Here is a 25,981-nt window from a genome sequence, read left to right as displayed (position 1 = left end):
GTGATGCATTCTCAACGCAAACCGTTTCAGTTGTGTTTGCTTCCGGCACTTTGCTTATAGGGTCCGAACATCAATCACATCGAGATAAACGCAATCGTAAGTTTCTCGGGACAATATTAAGGACATTTTACGCGCTGGCTTGATCAGCAGATATGGATTTACTAATGAATTTAACTGACCTGTAAAAAGCCAGGCAATCGCAGTACATGCCGCCGGTCCAACGTTTTTCGACTTTAAAGCTTATTTGTTTTAGTATTTAGCTTCAGATTAAACATATGACAAGAAAGTTCTCTCTGTTGGAGCAGGCATTCGCTTTTGGATACGCGCGTCTTTGAAGGAATCGTCTCCCTAATCGCCAAAGCGTAACTAACCTTCCTGCTCCATTTCTTCTGCTCCTCAAATGTATGGCAGAAAAATTGAACGACAACGCATGACGCGGGGGGGAATGAATAAAAATAAGGGAAAAGGGTAAAGCATACTTATGTTTATTAATAATACTCTACACTTTATAATAATATGAATAATAATAATTGAATATTTGTACATAAACACACTTCATGCTAAACAAGCCTCTTTATAACACTATTACCTGTAAGAAATGTCCCATTACTTCATATCAGTATTAGTTAATTAGGCGTGTGTTCAACTAGCACGTTCATTTTCATTCACGTTGCCTCGCATCTTCGAGCATGCAATAATACGCTGAACACCTGAAAAAAATGACTCGCAGCATTTCTAATAGTCTAAGGGTGTTTTTACACTTTGCCCGTATCTGCTACTGGATCAGCTTTCGCAACTTTCGCTCCACTGATCTCTTCGCAAACCTCGCAGGTCCCTTCCATCTCCTTCTTTATACGCTTGACTCGCTCCATACAAACGGTCATTGGCACATGAGGCGTGCGTATCCACGTATTAAGATTTCCCTTCACAGTAAACATTTTTTGGGTTGTCTTACCACCCAGAATCCGAAGTGCTTTGTTACAAACTAAAGCTCTCTCAAAGTAGTCAACAGCTCCCTGACGGTACATGGGACCTAACTTCATTACGTAGGCAAGCGAATCCCATTCGTGCTTGTACCTAGCCATGTCAGTGATAGCAAGATAGCCCATAAAGCAGAAACAACACACTAAACCGTAGACGACACATCGAGCACTAAAAGGCACTTTTCTTTCTATTCGACTGTTGAGAATCTTCGAGAGAACGTATACGTTAACGGTGGCACCAGTAGCTGCGATTGAATTTACCTGCAATTAGCAGACGATTAAATTGAATTTGTTTTTTTTAAACTGGTCTAGGGGAAATTGGACTAAAAATAATGTTTCCTTTTTCTAAAATAGCTAAGCGATTGCACTTATAGTGTATTCCTTATAATCAAGATATAGATGTAAAAACTGAATAGCTTACGGATGATTTTTTAAATCTTTTCTATTAAATTTATAAACAATTTTGTAGTGGCTGAAACTCTGGTGATGGTGACACGGAATGATTCGCTCAGGTATAAATGAAATACGTTACGTATAAAAAATTTAATCGTGAGTCACGTAATTATTTAAAAAAGTCCTGCCTTCCTCGAGGCGCAAATTAGTAGAAAGCTTATTTTGAATCTCATGACGTCTTTGCAACAAGTTTCTATCTTACCGAAAGATGTAAGACTTTCCTCGTTTAATCCAGTGCTAATTCATTGTTTCATATTTACAAGAGAAGAACTCGACGTCTTTATCTATATTCTCTTTTCCACGCTTTTCGGGACAGCATAACATAAATTTATCTCTGGCTTAAACTAGAACATTATTAAAGAAGCAGCCAAACTAGAAATCTCTATTTGACCTTTGCGTTGGTGGTAAAAATGTTTTTTTTTTGGATAAACCGAATATGCTTGGATGACTTCTTGTGTTTGAACTATGGACGTTTTTTTCGAGTTTATCAAAACTAGCATCTAAACTGGCAACAGCATAAACCGTCGACCTGAATCATATATCTGGTGTTTGCTATGTGAAAGCATTGAACAATAGATATTCGTTGCTAATATATGTAAAACAAACTTTCTACTGCCGCCATGACGATTTTCTCGTTTTGTTTTAAAAATAGCTGACTATCATCTAATACTAAAAATAACGCAAATAAGTACCACAATTTCCTCTGAATTTACTTTACGTGCATTCTATACACATAAATATAAATATAAAACAACAACGGTAATAGTTGGCAACAGTAAACTTGAATATGATTCTCCATATACAATCCGTTAATAATCAAACCTGTCTTTAACTGAGTTAAATGATTACTGAGTTAAATTAAAACTAGTACAAGCGCATCGGGGCCATCGGCTGGTGTAGCTTAAAGTCAGGGTTAACTATGATATTTAAGTAAGAAGAATGAAGCATACATTGATGTATAATATTAAGGAACATTTGTTGCCTACTCCCTGCCACATTGTATTGAGAGATTCTTTATTTTCTGTGTGAAAACAAGTACACATGTTTAGCAAAGGTACATACCGTCACATGGCTCGTGTTGGCGAGATAGATCTGCTGAGCAATAGCGAAGCGTTGAGCTTCATCACTTAAAATAAGGTGTTCTTTAAACAGACGTGCAGCGCCCGTCGTCCAGTCAATGGATTGTTCGCCGGGTAGTCGCACATCCGCTTCTTTTATGTCATGAACGGATTTATACCTAAAGTTGAAAGGCAGGCCGATAATTGCGCCATATCCTGACTCCGGTGTTCCTGCGTAAAAGGGTTCTATGCGGTTCACAAGGAAAAATCGAATACTGGCTTTTTTTGCTTCGCTCAGCGAGGTGAAATCTTTTAACACACTTTGCGTTCTAGCTGTTAGCTCTTCGTTCAATTTAAGCGGTAGGCCATGCTCGTAGCACTGCACGATATTTTTTAACTTATCGAGATAGATTGTTTGCGGTAGCCAGGATGCAACAAACGTGGTTAGACCGCCGATGCCAGCTAATGCTGCCGCGACCTTCCGACCGGTAGTCGTCATAAAGAAAGGCATCGTGCTGCCTGTCAACTGTTGTACACCTGCAAAAAGACTCGTTCTCCGCACGAGCGCTAAATACAGCGAAAAAAATTTAGTAGAAGTCTGTTAGTTGAACAACTTGATGAAAATATTTGATTAGGGACGTTTTTTTAGTGGATAGTTTTCTATAGGAATTTATCGTCTTTCGCAATATAATTCATTAGCTGTTAAAAGAAGGCGGCATTTTTGTTGAAATTACGATAAATGCTAAATAGAAAGCCCCGCCAAAAAAAAATCATATTATATCAATATATCATTTTATTTGTCTATCATAGGAACTAATTCAAATTAAGTCTGCTTCCAAGTGCTGTACACACCTATGCATCACCACCTTTTTCCATATTTTTTTTAAATAACTCTAATCCATACCAAATCATCTTAGTTGAATCGTCTATAATTAATACACATATCATATAAATTACAGAAAAACATGCACTTTAGCTTTCAGCCTTATTCATACTCCATCATCAATGTCTTTCACAGCATAGTATACACACATCCACAAAAAAGCCCGACACATACTATATTTAAAGGGCTGCAATAATAAATACATATACTTGTTATCCGAAAGCTAATTTTTCATCTCGTCTGCAATCGCACAGAAATGTATTCGCAGAAAGATAATTCTGTATAAAATTGTTTGACCTAGATATACAAATTGATCATTTAAACCGGTGTAAATAATCTCACTTTTAAAAACCGTTTGTCTGTAAGTTTACCAACGTCGTGCAAAAATATATGGTATTGCATTCGATGCGCAATACAAATAACGATAACACCCACCTACATAATTTGACGCATAGTTTAATGTTCCGTGCTTTCCGCAACGCGACACGAACAATGATGATAACTATTAGTTTTGCGATATTTGTTTTCTTATAATAAGTTTCCCTTGCTGGCACTTCATTAGGATGGACTTATAGATATCTAGCTAGTTCATCTTCCGATAAAAAAATTTATTAAGATATGATCTTGTGAAATACCCAAGAAACTTATTAACTTTCGTACTTTTACATTTCGTAACTCACCAACGAAATGCAAACAGAAGTACTTGAGCAAGCAGATGTTCCTACGAGCGAGTCCACACCGCGCGCCTCCGGCGTTCCATGACCGTGGTGATGCTCTGTTTGTAAACAATCTTCCCCTTGCTGCAAGCGCGATCTACGAACAAGGCGCTACTTTTTAAAATTGCTTGAAAATGATGGCCGCATAAAACGTACAATAGGTAACACACTAATGTTTCATTATCCCGTAATCATGATTATCTTAGAAGTAAGGACAGGTTTGGTTTCCCTAAAATAAAGCTTTTTAGAACTATATATTACAAAGGTAATTGGAAGGGCTAAATTGGGACAGTGCTACAAGGACATAGGTTTTTCATTCTTTCGGAAATATGGTACAAGTGCGAAAGTCGGCACCCATAAGTACATTCAAGTCCTCTGATAGAAAATTAGAGAAGTATATTATTAGTTTAAGGAAACATCGACAATTGTACAATGTGAAAAAACTCGATAATTTACTAATATCTAGCGTACATGTCCTCAAGAAAGGATCGTCTAAATTTAGAGAAGTGTTTGCGTCCACCGAATCTAGCTGAAATTGACTTAGAGCTATTTATCATTCGTTGGCAGAGCCAGGCCCAATATCTTTTTGAGATCACGGCTCCTTTGAGAGTGATTAACAAAGCGTCACTGAACACTCTCACTGTTGTCACTGAGTTCTGTTGTACCGTTGCTCGTTGAGGCCTAGTTTCTACAATCATAGTAGACTCTCATGGTTACATTAAAAAATGTCATGCCCTGTATAATAAAGTTTTTTTGGTTTTTTTGGCTATTTGGTTCCTACGGTACGCAAATAACATCAGGAGCCAGTATCAGTATTGTTTTCTTCTTTAATAATAAAAAGTAGTTATATAATAGAAAGTGAAATTGTAAAAGAGTTTGCGCTAAGTGATTTTAGGAACGTAGATGACGAGTAATAGAAAGAAACACGGATAGCTCGCTGATACAAAAAAAGGTCATGTATTGTAGATGTCTGTATGATATTCACAAAATAAGACGCGTACGGCCGTTGACCAGTTAAAAATTGTCCTTTAATTTTGTGTTAATTACGTGGGTACTATTTTGTAGCTGATTTTTTCAAACGGCTAAAGTAACCTTATTTGAGTATGATCGGGCTCAATATACCGATGTTTATTTTGCATAGGTCGATGAAAGTGGGACACGACGTCAATAGGTTAATTTTATTCCGCCAAGACCGCTACCTATTAAATTTTAATATTTTCTATTAAAAATTAGTGCGTAGTGTTCTCGAGTAAATTGGCGGTGTTCTTCCAAACTAGTTATGCCTTTTTGTAAAAGATATGTGAAAGGCTTTAGTAAGCTAAAATTGACAGCCTTAAGCCTTTTGAATGCACTATCTGACTGATCATATTTTTTGAAAATTTATAAATTCCGCTACTGAGAAGGTTGAATTGACAGCGTATAGGGATTGATCTCGCCTTTTCAGATATTTCAGATTTTCAGGTACACAGATAGTTTCGTCGAAGGTAGCACGAGACAGTAACAATTGAACAATGGTCAATAGCTTACGCTAATCGCCAGCCTTCCCTTACGTCCTTCAAAATTTGATATCTCATTACAACAGATGCCGCAACTGCTCAAGCTTATGCCGATGTTGCTTAATAACATGCTAAATGACGCCGTTCGATGACGAAGATGTGCACTGCATTGGACGAACCTGCACACCTATATAATAATGCACTACACAGTCGTACTGTATAACGGTATAATATAGAAGAACGATTAGACCAAAAATATCCTCGTAATAGCTCAGTTCTAGCGTATCTGCTAAATTAACTTGTAGCTATAAATTGATGATATGGGTTGGAGTCCGGACATAGACAGGTTACGTTCCGTGTTGCAGAGAGCTAGTTGTATAAAGGAATGCTAAACTCTGCACAATTTATTTTTAGGCCAAGCAAATAAATATTAGAAGAGGGCTAGAAGGTTTATTAGAAGCGGGTTGGTATGGGATGGGTTACGCATAAAAAAAGTCACACATAAACAATGCTGTTGTTCGAATGATGCCGCCATCTTATGTGTTACTGCTGTGTGTACGCTAAGTAACCGTAGAAGTAGACGCGTATCTCAAGTATAACTTCTATCTAAAACAATCACTTCAATATCTTTTTATTATACTCTTATAATACTAGATTCTATATTGAAAATTGATCGTAATTCGTAATTACCTCCACACGAACATATTTACCATGGCATCGACTTAATACTTAGCCTTGCAGGGGTTCTCTGAAAGACTATCCTTCTCGAGACTTCTCTCTCTTACGACACTTTTAATCTCAAAAGTAGTCGCATATTTGTATACTATTATGGTCCATATGGGTAATGTATCCGCCTGTGCCAGATAATCCATAGAAGAATTTGCTAATCATCTTCAGAAAGACCCAATACAAAGTATATAGACAGCTCAGACGATATTCTGGATATAGTTGCACTGTTTATTGGCTTAGTTGTGTATCGCGTACACCGTTTTTATACAGTTCTGCTAAGGACTTCTAGAGGCTGTAGTACCGCTAGAAAATTATTCATCGACGCACCAAGCCAACAATATACTCGAAGATTAAAGCTCCATCTAGCAGACTTGTTCTTTCTAGCCTGTTCTCAATTAACAAATAGTAAATAACAGTAACAATAATGAGTTTTTATTATTACTTATTCATCACATCTCAAGAAAGACAGATATCCTGGCGTAAGAATTTCGAATATGTATTGAGAAACATGCCAACGAAATGCGCTCTTTTATTGACTAGTTCGACGCTTAGCATTTTGTCAATTTCCTTCGACCGTGCCTCTATTCGTGAATTAATAATAATAGTAATAAGAATCATAGAATTCAGCGTGTTTTACTAGTTGTTGTGTCAACTGCAATTTATAAAAATGCTAGTGCCGAGGTGAAACAGAGGAAAACCAATAAACGTTATGAATATTAATTGAAAACTTCAGTTACTTTACACAAACGATAAAACGTAGAAAACTTGGTTTAAACAAAATTGAATACGTTCCCCTACAACAACTTCCTATCAAAGCGGAACTCTCGCACTATTCAATTCACTCGACGAGGTCGAACATTCCCGTAAACAAGACGAGCATTATATTGGAAATATGTCCTAGATCCCTAATTAGCAAATTCGACAAACAGTAGGATACACCGTTATGTTGCCCTTTCTCCAGTATCTTAGATGTTTTTCGTTTATATTCTTAAGAAGGAGCGACCACCTGATCTGCTTTTAGGTACTTCTACTATACTTTACTCATTTAAAATTCTGTCCTAAAGACTATTTGTTAATAAAGCTGTATATCTAGCGGAGTGTTCTCCCTCTTCGAGGGATGCTGAAAATAAAACTTCTATTCATTAAGAATGAGATTCAATAATGATTTTCTTTAGTTTGGTTAAAGGTATTGCTTTTCTAAGTAGATTTGAAAACTGTCAGTTTGAAATGAACATTATATATCGTTTCGAGGTCTTCTTTGATGGATCCATGGAACCATGACGGACTCGGGCATGGGAGCGGTTGACCAGTGTATGTTGAGCTTTGATGCTTAGGTACTTATAAATAGGCATTCTAGCCAAAAAGGTCTAGACCTATATGATTTTTTCGTTAGTTCAGGTGAATCTGCAAACGTGTGTGTACATGGGAGCGCGCAATTACTTAAGCTGGCGTAGGCAATATGTCGCTTGTTTTACGGAGCCAACGAGGTATCACCATCGCAATGGACGTATTCCGCCTGAGCGTATATCAGTGACTTGCGATAAAAAAGGCCCAAGCAAACCAGTTACAAATAACTAGTAGATAAAATCGCTAAATCCAAAATATCTATATTTTGGAGTTAGCGATTTTAAAACAATTTAAATACAATTTTAATTTTATCATTCATCACAGCTCTCTGCTACAGTTACTTGCTTGAATTAGCATTGATCGTGCAATACTTTTCAAGCCCAAGATATCATTCACTTACTATGTAATCAAGATAAGTTCTTTCATGGTATTGATACTTGCGTGATCCTAGAACGGCTACAATCACAGTGCTACCCGTCGCATTTATATGTAATGTTGCTGAGCCTTTATTTCTGGGAAGCTCACGTTTAGTTTCAGATTTCTAATAAATACCAGATAAAATGATTATTTCATCAGAACCAGTATAATTGTTTATAACAAAACGCACGTTTATTGTTGTTCAGGCCAGTAGAGGTGTACGAAGCACTTCACATTATCGTGTCTCCTTCATTTCCCTTCTCACCTGTATGAGGAAATTCGAATAAAGTATTGAATTGTTAAAAAAGCACTGGCTGTTTCGCAAGCGAAACTTGATGCAACTTTTTTCATACTTTAAAATAATATTATTGAACTAAATACTCGCCATTTTGATAAATGACCTGCCATTCTTCTGGTGGCACTCTGATTCCATTACTGCGGAACCTCTGTGGTTTTTGGACCAACAATTTTGATAAATGATTTTTACATCTCCGCACTGAAACTAAATAAACACCGTTGAGGGGGCTGTGCGGAGATCCGAGCCTTTCGATGGATGCAACAACATAATTTTCCATCAGGTTCTCCCTGTTTTTGCTGGCTAGCTAAAAATGCACGTAGCCCAGTACTATCATGGTAGAAAACAACGCCTTTTCTGTTCCGTCGTCTAGTTTCCGTCGATTTTTTTAATGGCATGGTGTAATCTTTCTTATCAACAGTTGACAATGGAGGTTTGAATAAATCTTTTTTCCAGACAACAGCAATCTGAAGTGCTTTCAGATCCTAACAAACACATATCACTCCCTTTCTGGCGTTACATCGTAGTTCACATTTTTCTTATTTGCCCATTAGCACATCCTAATCATAAACAGTGCGATATTTCTTATGGGCCCCGGCAGAATGTGCGCCTTTATTGTAAGAAAATTACCAAATGTACAGAAATTTTGCAGAAATTTTATTCAGTCCTAAGGCACCCTATCTTGAGTCTGAATGCAGATCCTCCGACAATTCTAACCTTCCACCTATTACTGCCAGATCTCAGCCTTCAAATGATGCCAACGTCGATCCGACGAAGCTTATATTATCTGAAATACATCGAGCTAGAAAAACGGCCTATATTTCTTCGATATGCGACAGCAGAATTTTTTTTCAGTACAAACGATTAGATTTAAAATTAAGCTTAAAAAATCCATGAAGTCAAACCCGTGCAATAGAAACGTATTAGACTGACCGCATTGTTCTATGCAAATATTAGGGGCAAGGTACCGTGGTACACTAAACGTAACTGGCGATTTTTTCCGAGTTTAGAGAGGTTTCGCGCTTGAAAACTCGTATAGACACATACGTATACGCCCATGACAGATAACTAGTTATGTTGTGACTGGTAGCCTTGTAGACACGAATTAACTCCAAAGACGATCCCGGGTTATTGCCCGGGTTAGCAATAGCTCACGTGAACTGTTGATAATATACAACGATCCTAATAAAGCTTGAGGCCAATTACCGCCTCTTGTCGGAATTAACTTTTCAACCGTTTCGTATTCTCAAGCGAACACGCAATGCTTTTCGTGTTGACGAATAGCAGGCGCAACCGGAGAAATCGCTCTATCGTATACAAGCCTCTGCTTTCACTGGAGCATTTCGCCAATAGCGTGACTACAATTCGGTAAATGATGAATGAATATCATCTCACTATGGACTCGCGTTTGTGATTCGGCTACCCTGGCGACAGTCTTAGTGCTATTGATATGAATCTTCGGGCTGACGATAACCCTTTATACTACTAGTTACAATATTTAGTTATTCATGAATTGCCACTGACCAAGGTAATTAGTTGTCCACAAGTTTGACGTTTCAGCGCCCTTGTTTGTCGAACTTTAAAACGATTTACGTTTAACACTAGTTACTCACGTCACCACTATAGCCGACGGTAACATCTATGTGTCCTTTTCAACAGCTAATACTCTAATAAATTTTAAATAATAAGTTTTTAATTTTATATTAATCCTAATTTTTAAAGTTGCTCTAACGTTTGTGTCGAGTGGACGACGAAGAGACCGAGGTCGAATACAATATAACTAAAAAAAAAGCTATCTTTTATTTGGAACCACTTTGTTAGTCGTGATTAAAGTAATAAATGTCACTGTTTTTTTTTCTGCTGCAAGCATTTATCAATAATCGAAGGTCATACCATTTTGGAGTCCTTTTTTTTGTTTGACCTACGCTTGATTTCGAACAGGCCCTTTCCACTTAGCCTAGTATCGAAATTGTTCCAAACAGGAATTGGTTTAATAGCAAACTGTACCAGTAAATTGTCATGACGATTTTTCTTACATACATGTTGTCACACAATGAGTGTGAAGATAACCTTATCGGCGATCGGGAGGCAATGCTTCTACGGGAGTAATTGTTTGTGGTATAAATTTACAGCTTTTCTATTTGCTAAAAAAAAGCCAATTTACCCGTGCATAGACGTACAATATTTGGTACGTACGTAAAGGTATTGCCACAAACTTTTCTTAATAAGTTATTCCAATTCCGTGCTATGACTTTATTTCTCTTCCATAACCTTAGCTAGTTGTCATGTTGACAGCTATCGATCACGTTATCCTGAAGTGAAATGTTAACGTAAAGTTATAATTGAGTTATCTAACTATGAAAGCAACAGATTTCAGGCATTTTGTGCTAAATATACATGCTTCAGATAGGCCGACCTCGTGCCATAGTGGTGTATGGGCTATTCGCTTCTATAAAAATAAAGACCAGGATGATCGGCAATTGACGTTCAACATGGTCTTCAAATTTTGATAAGACTATTTTGTTTAGTGTGAGTTTCGTACACTTATCTCCGTTCATTGTAAATACAATTACACTTTGGCTGGAGAACTATTTTGATATCGTGTATAGCTTGTGCTTCAAAAATGACACTAAAAACAATTTTCTTTAAATATGTAATATTTATTACAAGGAACAATGTAATGCTTGGCTACACGTGATCACTCTACCCCTAAATGTAACGTAATACTTTTTTCTTAGGTCACAAATTCCACTTGAGTTTCTGCTAGCACAGCGAAAATAACGATATATAGTCGTTAAACAAACAAGATAACCTTTGGCGTTGACGTGCCCAGGACCGATTTTCATCTACACGAGACGACTGATTCACCTGCTCGACACATGCATATCTACACTGGTAAGAACTGGCTTCACACTACAAGCAGAACTATCTGCATTAAGAAGAATACTTCTATTATAAGAAACGTAGTCCGTCGCTTTAGTCATTTTTTTGCGTTCAGTGTCGCTTTGTCAACATTATCAACTACCACTGCTTTCAGCGAAATCTAACCACCCACGAGCCAAACACGAACCAAAATCTGTCCGCGACTAGAATCATACAGCAGTTTGCCCCTTTCGGCCTTCCATCTATCCTTAGCAGCTTAGCTGAAGATGCGTGAACGCGCTGCATTCACGTCTCCATACGCATCCTCTCTCTGTACGGATGGCGCCCTCTACCGGTATGTTCCGCACATTTCGTTGCACCGCAGCTGCCAATGGGACCACTGGCGAAACCATTCCCCTCTCCCACGAAGTCGTGGGCCGCGAATCTGCGCTCGCTCGCTCGCTCGCTCGCTCGCTCGCCGCCACCACCGCCACCGCCACCGCCACCACCACCACCACCATCATTCTGACCGGCGTGCAGTTGCTTCTGTATCACGACCGGTCGTGGTGGCACGCCAACCACTAAGAATCGAACAGTCAGCAGGGCTAGCTGCTATTGCTGACCGTAGCTCTCTTTTGTCCCTGACGGGCGCAGCCGCGCAGTTCTCGCGGCAGCGAGCGGTTAGCAGGCAATAGACTTGTTTGGTTTTAAGCGGTAACAGCGCATTGAACGATTGTGCTGTGTGGATCAATCTGCCAAATTTGGCTTGATCAGGTATTGTTTTTCTGCGAAACTGCGAAATTAGGAGTGCAAAATGAAGCTCGCCATCTGTGTGTTTATGTGAGCTGTCTGTGTTGTGGATTAAGAGGACAAGCCACCTGTTACTAGCGCGAATCCACTTAGCGACTTTGGACATTTATTCAAGTGCGGAACTCGCACGAGACACGGAAACGAAAAAGGTATGTTTACCACGCGACCCGGTACAAGACAATACGAAGTGTCTATATGTAAAATGTAAAGATCGATGATATGCTCCCCCGACGTCCGCTTTCACAGACTTCTAATGCTGACGTACTGCCCGATGTCAAACTTGAACTTCAGTTAGATAAACCTATACTGAAATTTGTGTAGTGCGCAAAAGTGTAGTGTTGCCGTCAACACTTAAATTCAACCTATGCGAATAGACACGCGTATACACACGCACTAGTCAGATGTTCATCGTACGCAGCACAATCATAACTATGCTAATTAGTACATAAAGTAGCGTTTGATGCAGTACCTGTTTTGTTAGACAGACATTGTATAGACGCATTTATTTCTAGCAAGCTGATATAACTGACGGTCACCGATGGCCTGCTACGTTGCTCTTACCGTGGTGGCATAGCAAATATGATGCCACTGCAGTGATGCCAATCGACCCACCGTCCGATCGACGTCACGTATCGACACCGATGTAGTCGACGTCGTCATTTCAGAGGACGGTGACGAAGCAAGAAGCGAAATAATATTCCATTTTTGGAAGAAAACGAGTCCCACTCCTACTATGATGCTATTACGGCGATTACTAATACGGTCGTAGCTGCTATTGGTACCACTAGAGCGGTTATGCGTGCAGCTAAAACAATTCCGGATCGTGTCCTGCTATACGATGAGCACGCATGCGATGAGGCCGTGGTGGTAAAGATGGTGGCGCCACCGCCAGCCACGGAATACACTAATAAACGTTTCGATCCTTACGTCTGATTCCACTGCCTCCGTTGAGCAGGCGGACGATTGGCCTCCTCCAATGGAAAAATCGGCCGTGCCTTTGCGTCTGGGTTCCAACCTAACCTAACCTATCCAATTAGATGTCGTTAAGCCCAATAGGCAAAGAAGTGATCGCTGCACCATCATCATCGCCAGGTAGCGCGTCTCATAACAAGAACAGCATTGACAACGGTCTGTACGTTGGGCTAGCTACTGTCTCGGGCAGCAGTATGGCTATTGTGGAGACGATAGCGGATACGGCACTCGCTTTGACACCGTATTCGAACGCTGCGGTTTCTGGGCTGGTTATATTGGCCAATGCTTGCACGGCTGCAGGGAAATAATAATCCTACCAGAATATTATGAAAAAAAAAGCGGGAAATAAGTGTTGCGGTATCTGTCAAATCATGGATTTTATAAGCGCGACGTGAGACGATGGATCTTGGTGTCAGAAAGACAGCTGAACAGTTTTCTTGGTTAGTGCGTTGAAAACAAATATATGAATTTGTGAAACCAGCAGCAGCCACACATTGTGATAGCTACATTACCGACATGACTGGAGTATGAGTTTGTGTGAGGAACGTGCACTTTTATGAGACCTATTTCACTATTATAACTACATATTATTAATAGCAAAATTTTATTAGCACCATCCAGTTAAACCAGTCCGTACTCTAAGTATCTTTTTAAGGACAAGCAGGTTGGAGCACAGAGAAGCCGTTTCTGAGGTGGGGTCCAAAAGGAACTAGAAGTAGAGCACTACAGTCTACTTCAAACAAACCCATGCATATTAACATGCCCAAACGTATGGGTAGCCGACTGTTGCGACACTAGGCACGACACAGCTCGTAGTAGCCCTATTCCTCAAAACGTTGTCTTCATCACTAACAGTGAACACCTCAGATTACCGTTACCAACGAACGTATTTATTCGAAGATTGAAAAGTAAATTAGTTCGTTACGATCCTTCTTACACTAGATTCAATTGTAAAAGGAAGCAAAACCACATTGGCATTTACGCTGGTTGAATCTTTGGCCAGCAGGCTCGCCGTGATAACGTGCGACACCACGTTCGCTAGAGGATTAGGAATGCGAATGCCGAAGTCTGGCTAAAAAATTTCAGCTACAATAAACGCGGCGGTTATTTAAACAAAGCAAATGGCAAAAATCCGCTGTCCGGCCATCGTTAACGTCGTGGAAGCACTACTGTGTGTTTTTCTCTCTCTCTCTCTCTCTCTCTACATTTTAAATTAAACCAGTTATTTTTCATAGTTCTCTCTTTTTTTTTTTTTGTTTCGACAGTGGCATTTTGGTTGTTCGGCAAGCTTCCTTGCTGCCGTATGTCGTGGATGGGGCTGGTTCCAGTTCAGAATTTCCCACATTAGCGATCCGAGACGCGACGCCGTACTTTCGCGTTACAGTTCTCAGACGGTAACGATTGGAATAGGGGCACAAGCAGACAGTTGCGAAGTCAGGTTATGAGGAGAGAGAGGGATAATAATCCATCCACCGTGACTCGGCGATGGCCGTTGTAAGCAGGTTGAAGTAAACCGATTCGATGTGAATAGCCATCGTAAACTACTCAGAAATATCGAGTTGCGTGGGTTAGATATATCTCCCTTGATTCCGTCCTTTACTAAACTAATATAGTTTGCAACTGACGTCTTTGTTACTGTGGCGAGCAAATCCCTATATCTACAGTAATGTTCTATGGACATATTGGTTTGCGTTGTTTAATCCAGTTACTGCATACGCTTCTTGTTGGAAAACCGCTAGTCCTTCAGGCCAATAAGTAGTCATCTTTCACTAGCAAATATAGTAAATTGTAGTCGAACGGGACTTTGCGAGCGGGAATGGATTCCGCTAGAAATCGTGAAGCCCAAACTTATAAGTGTCCGTTCTTCTTCATGACATTTTCATGGCAGTAAACAGGTGCAGAGTTGGGCACCGGGTAAATTGTTGAAAACATTATAAGAATCTTCCATTTCGCAGAAAATTTCCATGGAGAAAAATTTTGCTCCTGCTATATTCAGCGCGTGGGTAATAGACACGTGGTTACAGATCCAGCTTATAATTTCTACTGGCGAAACCTCATCTGAACACTAATTAGTGATTAACTGAGGACGTTTTCAAGGATGTATCTATCAACAGCACCATGTAGGCTGTTGCGTCAACGGAAATAGATATATAATTTTAAACGTATTATATTTATCCATTACGCATACGAAACCTTGGGAAATTTAGTTTACGAAAAATGGCTTGGTCATCTAAGATGAGAACCCGGAACCCTGAACGCGATTTAGAGTCAATGTAAAGATAGCCCATTTCTTAATTGTCTTTTGCATCCGGCACTGCCGAAAAGCATCACTTCCTGCGGTTGGCTTCTAGGAGCGCAAATTGAGGTGTGTCGGCACGTGGGTTTAACACTATAAATCTAATAAGCGAATACCTTATTAGTGCACCATCATGGAGACGGTTTTGGCACGTAGTATATATCGTTAACGAACGTTGAGCCTATTACTTCTACTTTTTGTAACCAGGGGATTGATTATCTGTCGCAGCCGCCCTCTATACCTTTTGGCGCGCACGTTTAAAATTATTTGAGGATGAGCTTTGTAAAGCCCGCTAATCACCATATATAACGGAGATGAGTTCAACGATAATACATTTCTTGTGCAAATTTGTCACAGTTAAACTCTTCAACGTCAAATGAGAAGAGGGAGCCACGGTTAACGGTTTGATTTACAGCGCCAGATTTCATTCTGAATCACTTATACATCCAATTTATTTATTGTTTGGTGTTTATTGGGTTCCTTCGTAAGCGGCACGATTGCAGATACTGCGGTCGAACGGTTACTTTCAGTTAGTATCATAAACGTGGATGAAATGGTGACTCTAACTAAATTGCCAGCTTTGTGGATTTAAGCACAATTTTTTACTACGTCGAATTGATACGGGTGAATGAAGCAAATCCTTCACAAGCATCGAATTTGTAGCGCAAACCCGCTGCTTTACAAACAGTGTTTATCTTTTACTGCCATTATGTACAACTTAGCAATAACAAATATCATCGATTATCAACAACACATCTTCATCTTCAATGAATCTTCCTTTCTATTTCATTCCATCGTGCTCTAACGTTTTATTGCTTATAATTCAAGCCTTTGCTGACGGAGCTTAATCATTTCCGCAACTGATTCAATGTCAGCCTTCTGTTTCATTTTATTCGAAAGCTTGACGCACTACAAATCACAAATCTGTCCGCATTCTGCATGGATAAGGACTAAGGCACGGCGTACCTAATCATCCCAATCATTCAGATAGCGGGCACTATCGGGAGTAATAATCTAACTGACGATTGATTTGGTAGATAATGAAATGAATAGTTGATACAGGTGGTTCGGTGCTCCATAATGGAACTTTAATAGAAACCAATGACTTCAAAGGCAGTGTAGCATTATGCCCAATTGCGATCTGAGCCCAGTTAAATATATGCAACGTATGTACTTGAAACACGTCGTACAACTGAACAAGAAGGCAGACACGTGTGTTTCCAATTTCGTTCAAGTATACGAAACGCATCTGTGAATGGACACGCTGGCAGATATTGGTATCAGAATTATATTTGACGTGTATCTGTATAAAAGACTCTTTCAAAAGGCTTTTCCTCGGCCAGTTGGCATGGACAAAATTTTAGCTTGGGGCAGCCAACGAAACGAGCATCGGAAACGTGAACGCTAAAGAGAAGATCTCTTCCGAAGTAGAAATAGTCAAAGTCCTGGACCATTTTCCTATCATCTCAAACGAAGCTAAGCGCGCGTTCTTTGATCAAAACGTTAACACAACGAAACAAACTCGTCACAAGATGATACTGTGCTTCTCGTTTTTCGTAGTAGATCTTCAATGGGGCTCAATCGTCATGCTCAATTGGAAAAATTGGCACGACGTGCCTACTCTTAGGTGCAGGCCAAAAAAGGACGTGAGCAACAAAAAAAGAACACGAGCTTAAGTGGAGAACGCCTGTGGGGTTACGAATATTGACAGGAAACGTTTTTTTCATAAGATCCACGACTAGAATTCAGTACTACAGTGCCTAACTTCATTCGATAATTAAGAAGCCATATTAATAAGTGATCAGCTATATAAGAAACGCGCACGAGTAGGTCGGTTATATATACGAGAGTTATAGAAGCAGGAACTGCAACGGTAAGAAAAAGTTATTTTAGACATACGTAGCACGGTGAACATTATTTACATTGAATTAACACTGATAGTAACAGTCAAACTGAGATGAATTTACTACATCGTTCGCCTTGTAAATTTCAAGTACCCTCTTGAATGTATTTCATGTGTTCACAGAATGCTGTGCACCAGCATATATATATATATATATATATATATATAGAGGTATAGAGTGTTGCTTATATACACTATACAACGAGTTACATGCACACTGCACACAGCTGCTGGTCGCGAGGCGCAAAACATATGCACATATGTAAATTTGGCGTTAGCAGGTCGTATTTATTTTGGCTTTCTTTTGTTTCTTCGCTCTAACTAGGCAACTGTTGTTAGTATATCGTTCCGAACGTCCATGTGCGACGGACGTCGGCGTAGTCAACGGCTGATGACGAAGAGAAGTTTCAGAAGTAACCGCTAGTGGCCAGAGAGGCTCACTGATCCTGGTCTACAGCTTCCGCTGATGGCTCGACTGAGCATATGCAGGTCGCGTACGCACAACTTTAACGGCATTCACTTCTGCGAGGGTCTGCTGTCTGTTGCTACCTCAGTACTGCGCTTGCCTTTACTGCTGTTGTGGCTGTGGTTGTTGTTATCCCACTGATGCTACTGCCTTCAAATTGAAGCCATCAGCACTAAGAGTATTCGCGCAAGAAATGCTCTGTGGTCAAATGAAGTCTCCGAACAGGACATCTAGTCTGATGCCGCTAAGAGAATGTTGGCTATTGAAGAATATATTTATCATGATAAATCTTTTTTTGGTGAACTCCCAGCTCGCTAGGAGTGGCTTGTTTCGGCCACCTGATCTGAACAGGGAGCACCTGATCCATTCGTATGTTGCTGGTCGCTCATCGATCGTTCCATGACAGCTTACTATTATACCTATAGAAAATGCTCACTTATAATTTTCAAATTTACCACTCTTATTCGACCAATTTCGAGTTCCGCGTGGCCAAAGTGTACGAATACAACTAGGATCGTTCTTTTGAAAGTCAGTAATTCGGCCTCCAGGAACAAAAATGAGCTGAGAAATCGTATTCTTTAAGTCGTTGTTTTGCATAAGCAGGACAACATTAAGCGAAAGCGGTAGAGAGAAAGCAACCAGTCTCCCACGTTCAGGCCAATGCCCGTCCGATCTCTGTGAGGAAAGGAATATATGTGCGGTCCACGTGTTTCGTAATCGAGATGATTCATTTATAAACAAATCAATAAGTAACTACGCCTTTATTGATGACACGCAAATACAATCGAAGGAGAGGGAGAAAGCTAAGACGAAAAGGTATCATGGCGCGTCAATACAAATTGAAATAAAGTCAAATTCGTGTAAATGGTAACTTGCCAATTTTTTGTTGGGCAGAACAAACGTTTCCAAGCTGCGACGAAATTATGAAGGAAAAATCAACGAAGTCAAGCAAATTCGAACGTGACAGTACTAACGTTCGTGCGTCTTTCGTTCCGTGTCACATTCTCGTTATGAGGGTCTGTAAACCTAGCAAAGCGATAATCACAATTTCGAATTGACCTGGGCTGTTCCTTTTCGACCATTTCACGGTTTTTTTAACAGGCTGGTTGTCGCCTTGTCTACTTTTCGACTCGTTTCATTCTCGATATTGAAAAAACAACTCTCTGTCTAACTACTATATGTAGTTTTCGACAGAAAAAAAACTGTACATAAAGATGGGCATATGTTTATAAGCAAAAAGCAGGCCAAGGAAAGTTGTGTCCGCGCGTGGGAGCTAGTGGTTCTCTTCGAACGCAGGCGATTAATTGATATTCAAATTGACAAAGCAATGATTCAGCACACGAAATCCTTCTCGTCGCGTCGTGGTACGCGCTAGTCGGGAGATCCGATAAGGAGAAAATGATCACGTGATGGCGCGTTTCAGATATCTCTCGGGTCGAAATGTACTTGATGAGAAAGTCGGTTAGTAACGACGTCATGCAAAAAGCCGTACTATATCGCGCCGATCTTACGCGTCAGGCCGACTAGCGTCGTACGCTGTGGTAAACACTACATGTAGTTGTATCGGTTTGCTTTGCGTTCGGCCTGTCTCCACGTGTGGGATAATATATTGTTAGGCTTCTCTAATTGTGGCTAGAGCAGGCGTCATTCTCCTGTGCCATATTCACCTCGGGAGCTGCATCTTTCAAAAGCGTTTGACTGCCGCTTTTCAGATTCTTTCCTTCGTATTTGTCATGACTAACTCATCAGACCCGTACGCAGCTGATCCGTGTTTTCATCACTTTGCATCTCAGAGTTTCTGGCCGGCCGGGTACCGACTCCCGTGGTTTGCGGCTCGGTTCCATTCGTCGTTCTGGCTGCTATCTTGTTGTCATTGTTTATGCTGATTCTGAAGTTGGTTGGCCATTGCTAAGCTTAACCAGTGCGGAGCAGTAGGCGCTAGTGAATGTAGCCTGCTAGCGGTCCAAATGAGTTGTGCCTTTAAGTTATCATAACTCTCTAACATAGTGTGTATGTGTGACGGTATTATGCGTATCGCACGTCTACTGGCCTTATAATGCGGTAGCGTAAACCTAATGTGTTTACGCGTATTAATTAGTTGGCATGTTCACAGAGGGCCTAATCATAGGAACTGAGTTGTGGGTAGTGCACTACCGCGACCAAGATTCGATAGACGTTTGCGAAATAGAACGAAGCTCAATAGAATTGTCGTTCTTTTCTGAATAGGGCATGCGCCTGAGTAACGATAGGTACAACAGTCAGATCGGTAACGTCCTCTAAATCGACCAGCCTAACTGGCCTAAATGTCTTCTTCCTCAGGCCAATTTGTAGGAGACGAATTAACAATCAATTAATCCGAATCAAATTTATATGTACATATGTATAACATGAATACCTATATCTACCGCACATAACAGAAATACATCGAACCGGCATTACTCAAATTGTTTATTATAGTAAAATTAAATATTACAGATCCTTATTTTTCCTTTGACCTTTAGATTCGACCTGTTCCGCAAAAATTGCCTTTGGATATCTTCGAAACTCGTATCGGATTGTTGGATTGTCTTTTTCTACTTGGATAGGTCTTATTTCGATTCTCTGGAATAGCGCCGTGTAAGTTTCCAGTTAGCTAAATACCGAATAAGGGCGTATGTTGATCTAAGATTACAATACATTTATTAAGCAATATCGTCTATTTGCGTCCTGTATTGAATAGAACCGTATAGATACTTACGACAAGGTACTATACACTCATTCGAGGCGTTAAGCACGGGCAGATTATAGCCTGCTTCCAGAGAGCGTCGCGTCGGTATCAATGACGCAACAAGTATAAAATATCCAATCGAATAAATAACAAGAGGATCTTGTAACAAGCAGCATTTCGAAGACTCGATGGCATCGCGTTAACTAAGGCTGTCTGCTTATATTTCGTTTAGCCTGGCTTAGATACTCCGAAGAAGAAAATAAGCGTTCAGGGCGCGCAGAAAGAACGCTGTCTACATACCTAAACAGACGATACAGAATATCTTTCCGCAGCATTACAAACATAGGCAGTATGATCGTCTCATTTATCGTCGGGTATTTATGAAAGCCTCAAGCTTCGTTGAATGCCCCTTTCAAGTTCTAAGAGATGTGTCCATGAGTCACAAGAGCGGCGCCCAAGAATGATGGCGGCGTTTTTTGTTTTCGCTAACACCAACAGCGAGACAATTGTCAGTCGGAATGGAACAGAATGTTACATTGAAAGAACGCAACAGCGGAGTATGAAGAAACAATGATTGTGACGCACGAGCAACTCGCATCAACTCCGCGTAGTTCGAATTTTCATCAATTAAACTATAGCAATACAGTTTAATAAGGAAAAACTCACCAAACAGCCTTTAGGGAGTGTACACAGTGATCCCCTGGTACCAACGTTATGCCTCATGGTTCTTGCTGCGAAACTTCAGCGAAACTTCCATAAACAGTTATTATAAATGTCAAATAACTGTCGGCACATAGACGCACGCTTAAGTAGTGGAAAGTCCAGTTGTCACTGGGTAACTTTTTATTGGCTCTATTCTTTGCTTACTTCTAAATCCTTTTTTATATCCAAGGACACATCGTAATATCACGATAACCTACATTACTACTACGTATAAGACTAGGTCTAGATTCATGTATTTCTGCCAAATAAATAGTGATGAACTTCGCAGCGCTCGAGTGTGCATTGTGATATTTTAGGAATTTCTGTAATGACCGCTAGCAACAAAGAAATACAAAGTGGTCAGGACCCGACGGAATCCTTTTTTTGGGATATGGCATGAAGAAGCCTCTTAGCGATAGGATTATTTAATTGAATAACAAGAAATAGAAAATACTAGATTATTAGATTAGAAAAGTGACTGGTCATCCCTGGAAACATTCGAATCCGGTAAGTTCCTAAAAAGATGTTTGCCTTTTTCTTTTTGCGAAAATTTACTGCATGCATACGGGACACACACACCCTGTATCATTACGTAGGGTTACGTCACGGGATCGAAGGTCGCTCTGGCACGATGACACAGGAAAGTACTGATACTAAGAAGAATAGTACTTCTACATTTTGCGACATGTATAGTAAGTATTTTTAGGGAGCGCGTCATCGTCGGGATTTCGATCAGTTTAGTGACTAAGTGACTGTATTTACTTTGTCTGGTTAGATTTGCTCCCAAAGATACTCGCCAGACAAACAAGTTCCACCTGAGATTTTCTATCTTACCATTTTGCATTATTGTATTTGTTAATTTTTGTCCAGGACAACTATAATTAGGCGTTAGATTTGTTGAGCAATCGAAGATAATACTACCAGAGGAGCTAAATATTGTTACTGTGGACAACATGGGCACGTGGGCTGCGTATTAAGGCGTACGAATCATCTGTGGGAAACCATTCGGATGGTGTACGCTCAAAATGAAAAAGTAATCCTCTTGGCTATGATTGTCACTTAATCCACACGAAGAAGCTACTTTGAGGTTACGAAGGAGCTACACTTTTTTCGGAAATAGTAACATTTTGGATTTTGGCCGACCCGCGTAGCCATCTGGGGTTGGAGGCACACACGTATCTACTTCTGCAGAAGCCATAGCTAAAAGCGTTACCTTTCTTTTGAACGAAAAGTTTCGCGATGCCACGCCTTAAGAGTTCATTCAGGAAAAAGAAGCTATATATATCCATCTCCAATGATGTTTCTTTAGCGGAAACTATATGGTTTTTGTCAGTGTTCTTCATGTTGTGTTATATGTATTATATGGAATACAGTATGATACTATGGCACCGATACGTTGTTAAAATCAGCTTCGTTGTTCGTGACCCGTGGAAGCCTTATGCATCTGCAGCGGGTACAACCCTGTCGTATCCGATTAATGCACGCCTGGTAATATAAAGCATGGAGCTTCCTGTGCTTTCGCTGTTTGTGAGCGTACAACGATAGAAAAGGGACACCGTTCGGTAATAAAACAGTAGTAACTAGCAGGAACATTTCCCTTATTAATCGTTCATTCAGTGACCCACATTCAATGCGCTCTAAGCGCCCATTACTAACATCGCTCTCCGGGAGAGACTCGATAGCATGGAATTGTTGTGTAGTCAAAGGAATTAATTATACGGGACAACGTAACGCTCTGTATAGCTGTAGTAATAGCGATATTTGATTGAAATGAGAACATCATGTTTGCCGCTGTTTTTCTCTCTTGAACGAACCATTTACTTCTAGAAGATACGTTCCTTATGAAACTGCGTGCCTGTCTCCTACTTTGTTCCTTTGTGAGCACTGCGTCGAAATCCGGCGTCAGCTTCGGTGTTGTTTGATTACGCAACTATAGTGATTTGCATTTTAAAAAAGTGCGCCAAATTTGAAATTATTATCATTCCAAATTATCGTTTAGATATATCTGCACATATAGTACCATCAGTTTACCGAAAAATCGGAGATATCTGTACACCCGCAGGTACACTTGCTGTGTGAGACTGGTACACTTGAGGACAGCTTCGTTTTTTTATTTTATTATTATTATTCCAATATTCCAATATATATATAATTCCGTTATTTTTTCCAATGAAAGCATTTGACATAGCTCATGTGCTCACGTAGATTGAGTAAGTTCTATTAAATTTCATGTAGACAAAGTACAACATATTTCACCTATATGGTATGCATGTAGCAATGTACGAGCGGTGCGCATCGTAAAGAAGTGGGAAACACAATAGGGCTCAGGAGAAAAATAATACGAATAGTAATAGAAATAAAATAACCTTTGTTTTTTCATGGCTGGTACAATTAAGAGTGTACCATATGTTTATTTTCTCGCGCTATAATTTGGCGTTGACTTGGGGTTCCGAGCTGAGGATTCGTTGTTTTCATTTTACCTTTCCATCGACGTATCTCTATTCTTCAGTTAGAACGAGTGTATCGTGCGGTACCGAGGACGACAGCAGCTTCGCTTTTTATGGGAACGCCCGGGCGGAATGATGACTTGCCAACTCTGGCAATCAGCCAAACGGAGCGAGTGAGTCCTTTTGGCAAACGTGTCTTTGGCAGTGATTTTCGTCGGCTACACGCAGCGGTCCAGTCGAAGTCGATTGAATCAGACGAGCGTCAGACGTGCAATTCAGGGGGACCGTTCGTTCTGAAGTTCGACTACCAACTCCGAAACGTTACAACAGCGAACAACGAAAACAAAAAAAAACATTTACTTTAAAGAAAGAACGGCGCTCCGCTCGCCGGGAGGCTGTCTGTCTCGTTCAGCAACAGTTGATTGCTAAGCGACGCTGAGCTAGGCGATGAATCGCGTGTGGCTAAGCGGTGGCTTCAGTACTAACAACGACACAAACAACAATATCGAAAGGCACCTCAATTGTGACGTCGCTGAAATGATGGTGAAACTGATATCTATCTGAATTCGGTCTTCTGCCTTGTTTCGCCTCAATCCGCCTCATCGTTCGTGCACTGCTGAACTCTCCGGCTGGCCGTTATTAGGGCTGCCACGGTCTTTGCGCTGGCTTGTCAGCCGAACCCATCAGCTTGATTGCCGACTTCGATCAACGATGACAAACTTCGCATTATGTGGATGCACCATCAAGCGGGGTCTATGTAACCGGGTATTACTGACATGCGCACATCACATTCTCGAGTCATGTAAAAAGTGTAATGTATTAGGACGAAAAGGTGCTTTAACAGAACAGCTTTGCGGTTTATGGTTGGTAAAGATTATTTAGAGCGATAACTTCGAACTCGATATAGGGCGTCGCTCTGCGTCGATAAATCATGCCCGTCTTGTATTAAATGTGCCGTTAACGATGATATCAAGTTATGGCCTAAAAATCGTTCGGCGTCGGCCTTGTGAATACGGATTGTGGTGACAAGTATCGATTTCTTAATGAACGAATTAATGTCATAAGAGAACGAAGGCAATTCCTACGAACTGCTAGCACTAAGTTTCTGCAGAGAAGTAAATGTTTATAGCAGAGTGAATAAACTTACTGATATATAAATTTAGTGAATAAATTTTTCTGTCTTTTTTTTTTGGTTTGTACGAAAATATTGTAGATTCCTGATCCTTAGTGAATGCGATAAGCTCAGCTGGCGCTAACTGCAACAAAGGAAACAGATTTCAGATTCAGTCGAACAAAGAATCAGGCCTGCTGCTTATAAAAGCCTACTGTGATCAGTCTCAGCTCCTGTTCGTCTCTAAAACCGTCAGGACACATTTTGTCATCTTACGTAATTTTCTTTTTGACACAATGGGTGTATTCGATTTAAGTTGCCCCTGTCCATTTTTGCCTGTCCACGTGAAGCGACTGTGGAGCTAGCGGTAGCGCTCGCTCACCGCAAAAACAATCATGGCAGATATGAAGAGCATATATGGTAACATTAGTAACTCGCTGCTGAAGATACGAACGCAGACGAAAACCTCTGGATACGTCTGGAGTCGATAATAATTGCTAGTACAGAGAGATGGATGGGTAGATGTACGGATGAATGGAAGAATGAACAGTATAATAACTTGATGAAGTTATTATAGAAGAGATCGTCTCGTTACAACATGGCCAAAGGTCCTGTAATAATAGCGATGGCACGGAATCACTTGGTTTCTAGCATCATAAGGTGTCTCCTCTAATGTATCTCGTGAGTCGTGCTCGTTCTTCTATGTATTTCGTTACGGCGTTCTTCGATTAGCTTCGTTTTGTTCTTAGATTTAAGTTGAAGCTGAAGTCGCAAAATTCAGCTTTCTATTAGAACCAGTCGTTCTGACCATTCCTATTCGGTCTTATGCAGGAAACGAATCCATATTATGTCGCAGATGAAACATTGTGTTAACCATAATAGCATATGTTGATCACAATAACATTGGGAGCTTGAAGTAAGAAGAAAAGGAATTCGATTTTGGAGTACCTACCTAACGTATCCTTTTTTTTATCTTATTTCAAAATAACTGATTTTCGTAGCCCGCCACCCGAGCCGGATGGCCTCGTCGTGTTCATTAATCCGCGACGTTGCGTATAGCAGAATCGCTAATGAGCCCTTGGCTCGAGCGGGTATTGTAGGGGTGCCGGGTTCGAGTCAAAACCCGATCCACAGGATGTGGGAGTCGGACCAGCTGCTGAAACAAGCGCGTTTGGGCTTGACGGGTGACCGCAATCAGGGAAATTTATCTATTGGCTAGTTCTTGTTATTACGTTAGACAAAGTTAATTTAGTATTGCTCATCTACAATGCAACAAGGAATAGTAATAATGTTTATATTCAAAGATAATTTTCTATCTAAGTGTACAT

The 25,981-nt window shown here is 40.3% G+C and overlaps 2 protein-coding genes across 8 annotated transcripts in view; one reads left to right on the top strand and one right to left on the bottom strand.

Annotated features, from left to right (window-relative positions):
- Window positions 1-464: 464 nt before the first annotated feature.
- LOC111261717 (transmembrane protein 177) lies at window positions 465-11,532 on the bottom strand. 6 transcript variants are annotated; one of them, XM_086968819.1, is made up of 6 exons: window positions 8,468-8,736; window positions 8,273-8,347; window positions 4,058-4,190; window positions 3,813-3,846; window positions 2,499-3,061; window positions 465-1,244 (listed from the first exon to the last, which is right to left on the bottom strand). In XM_086968819.1, exons 5-6 carry the CDS (start codon window positions 3,003-3,005, stop codon window positions 756-758), a joined length of 996 nt encoding a protein of 331 aa, XP_086824945.1. In that variant the 5' UTR covers window positions 3,006-3,061; window positions 3,813-3,846; window positions 4,058-4,190; window positions 8,273-8,347; window positions 8,468-8,736; the 3' UTR covers window positions 465-755. The 6 variants fall into 6 exon arrangements, with proteins under 6 accessions (XP_086824945.1, XP_022691145.1, XP_022691150.1 ...); XM_022835410.2 differs by lacking the exons at window positions 3,813-3,846; window positions 8,468-8,736 and adding an exon at window positions 11,190-11,532; XM_022835415.2 differs by lacking the exons at window positions 8,273-8,347; window positions 8,468-8,736 and adding an exon at window positions 11,190-11,278.
- A 234-nt stretch (window positions 11,533-11,766) lies between these two features.
- LOC111261712 (CD109 antigen) overlaps window positions 11,767-25,981 on the top strand; it is a 76,896-nt gene continuing 62,681 nt past the window's right edge. For both annotated transcript variants that reach the window (XM_022835398.2, XM_022835397.2), the window contains exon 1: window positions 11,767-12,198. The gene's annotated coding sequence lies outside the window, so the exon portion shown is untranslated. The remainder of the gene's footprint in view (window positions 12,199-25,981) is intronic.

The sequence above is a fragment of the Varroa jacobsoni genome, unplaced genomic scaffold, assembly GCF_002532875.2.
Source record: "Varroa jacobsoni isolate VJ856 unplaced genomic scaffold, vjacob_1.0 scaffold_589, whole genome shotgun sequence".
Classification (NCBI taxonomy): Eukaryota; Metazoa; Arthropoda; class Arachnida; order Mesostigmata; family Varroidae; genus Varroa; species Varroa jacobsoni.
Note: the sequence above shows the minus strand (reverse complement) of the source record. Positions and strands in the feature narration are given on the sequence as shown.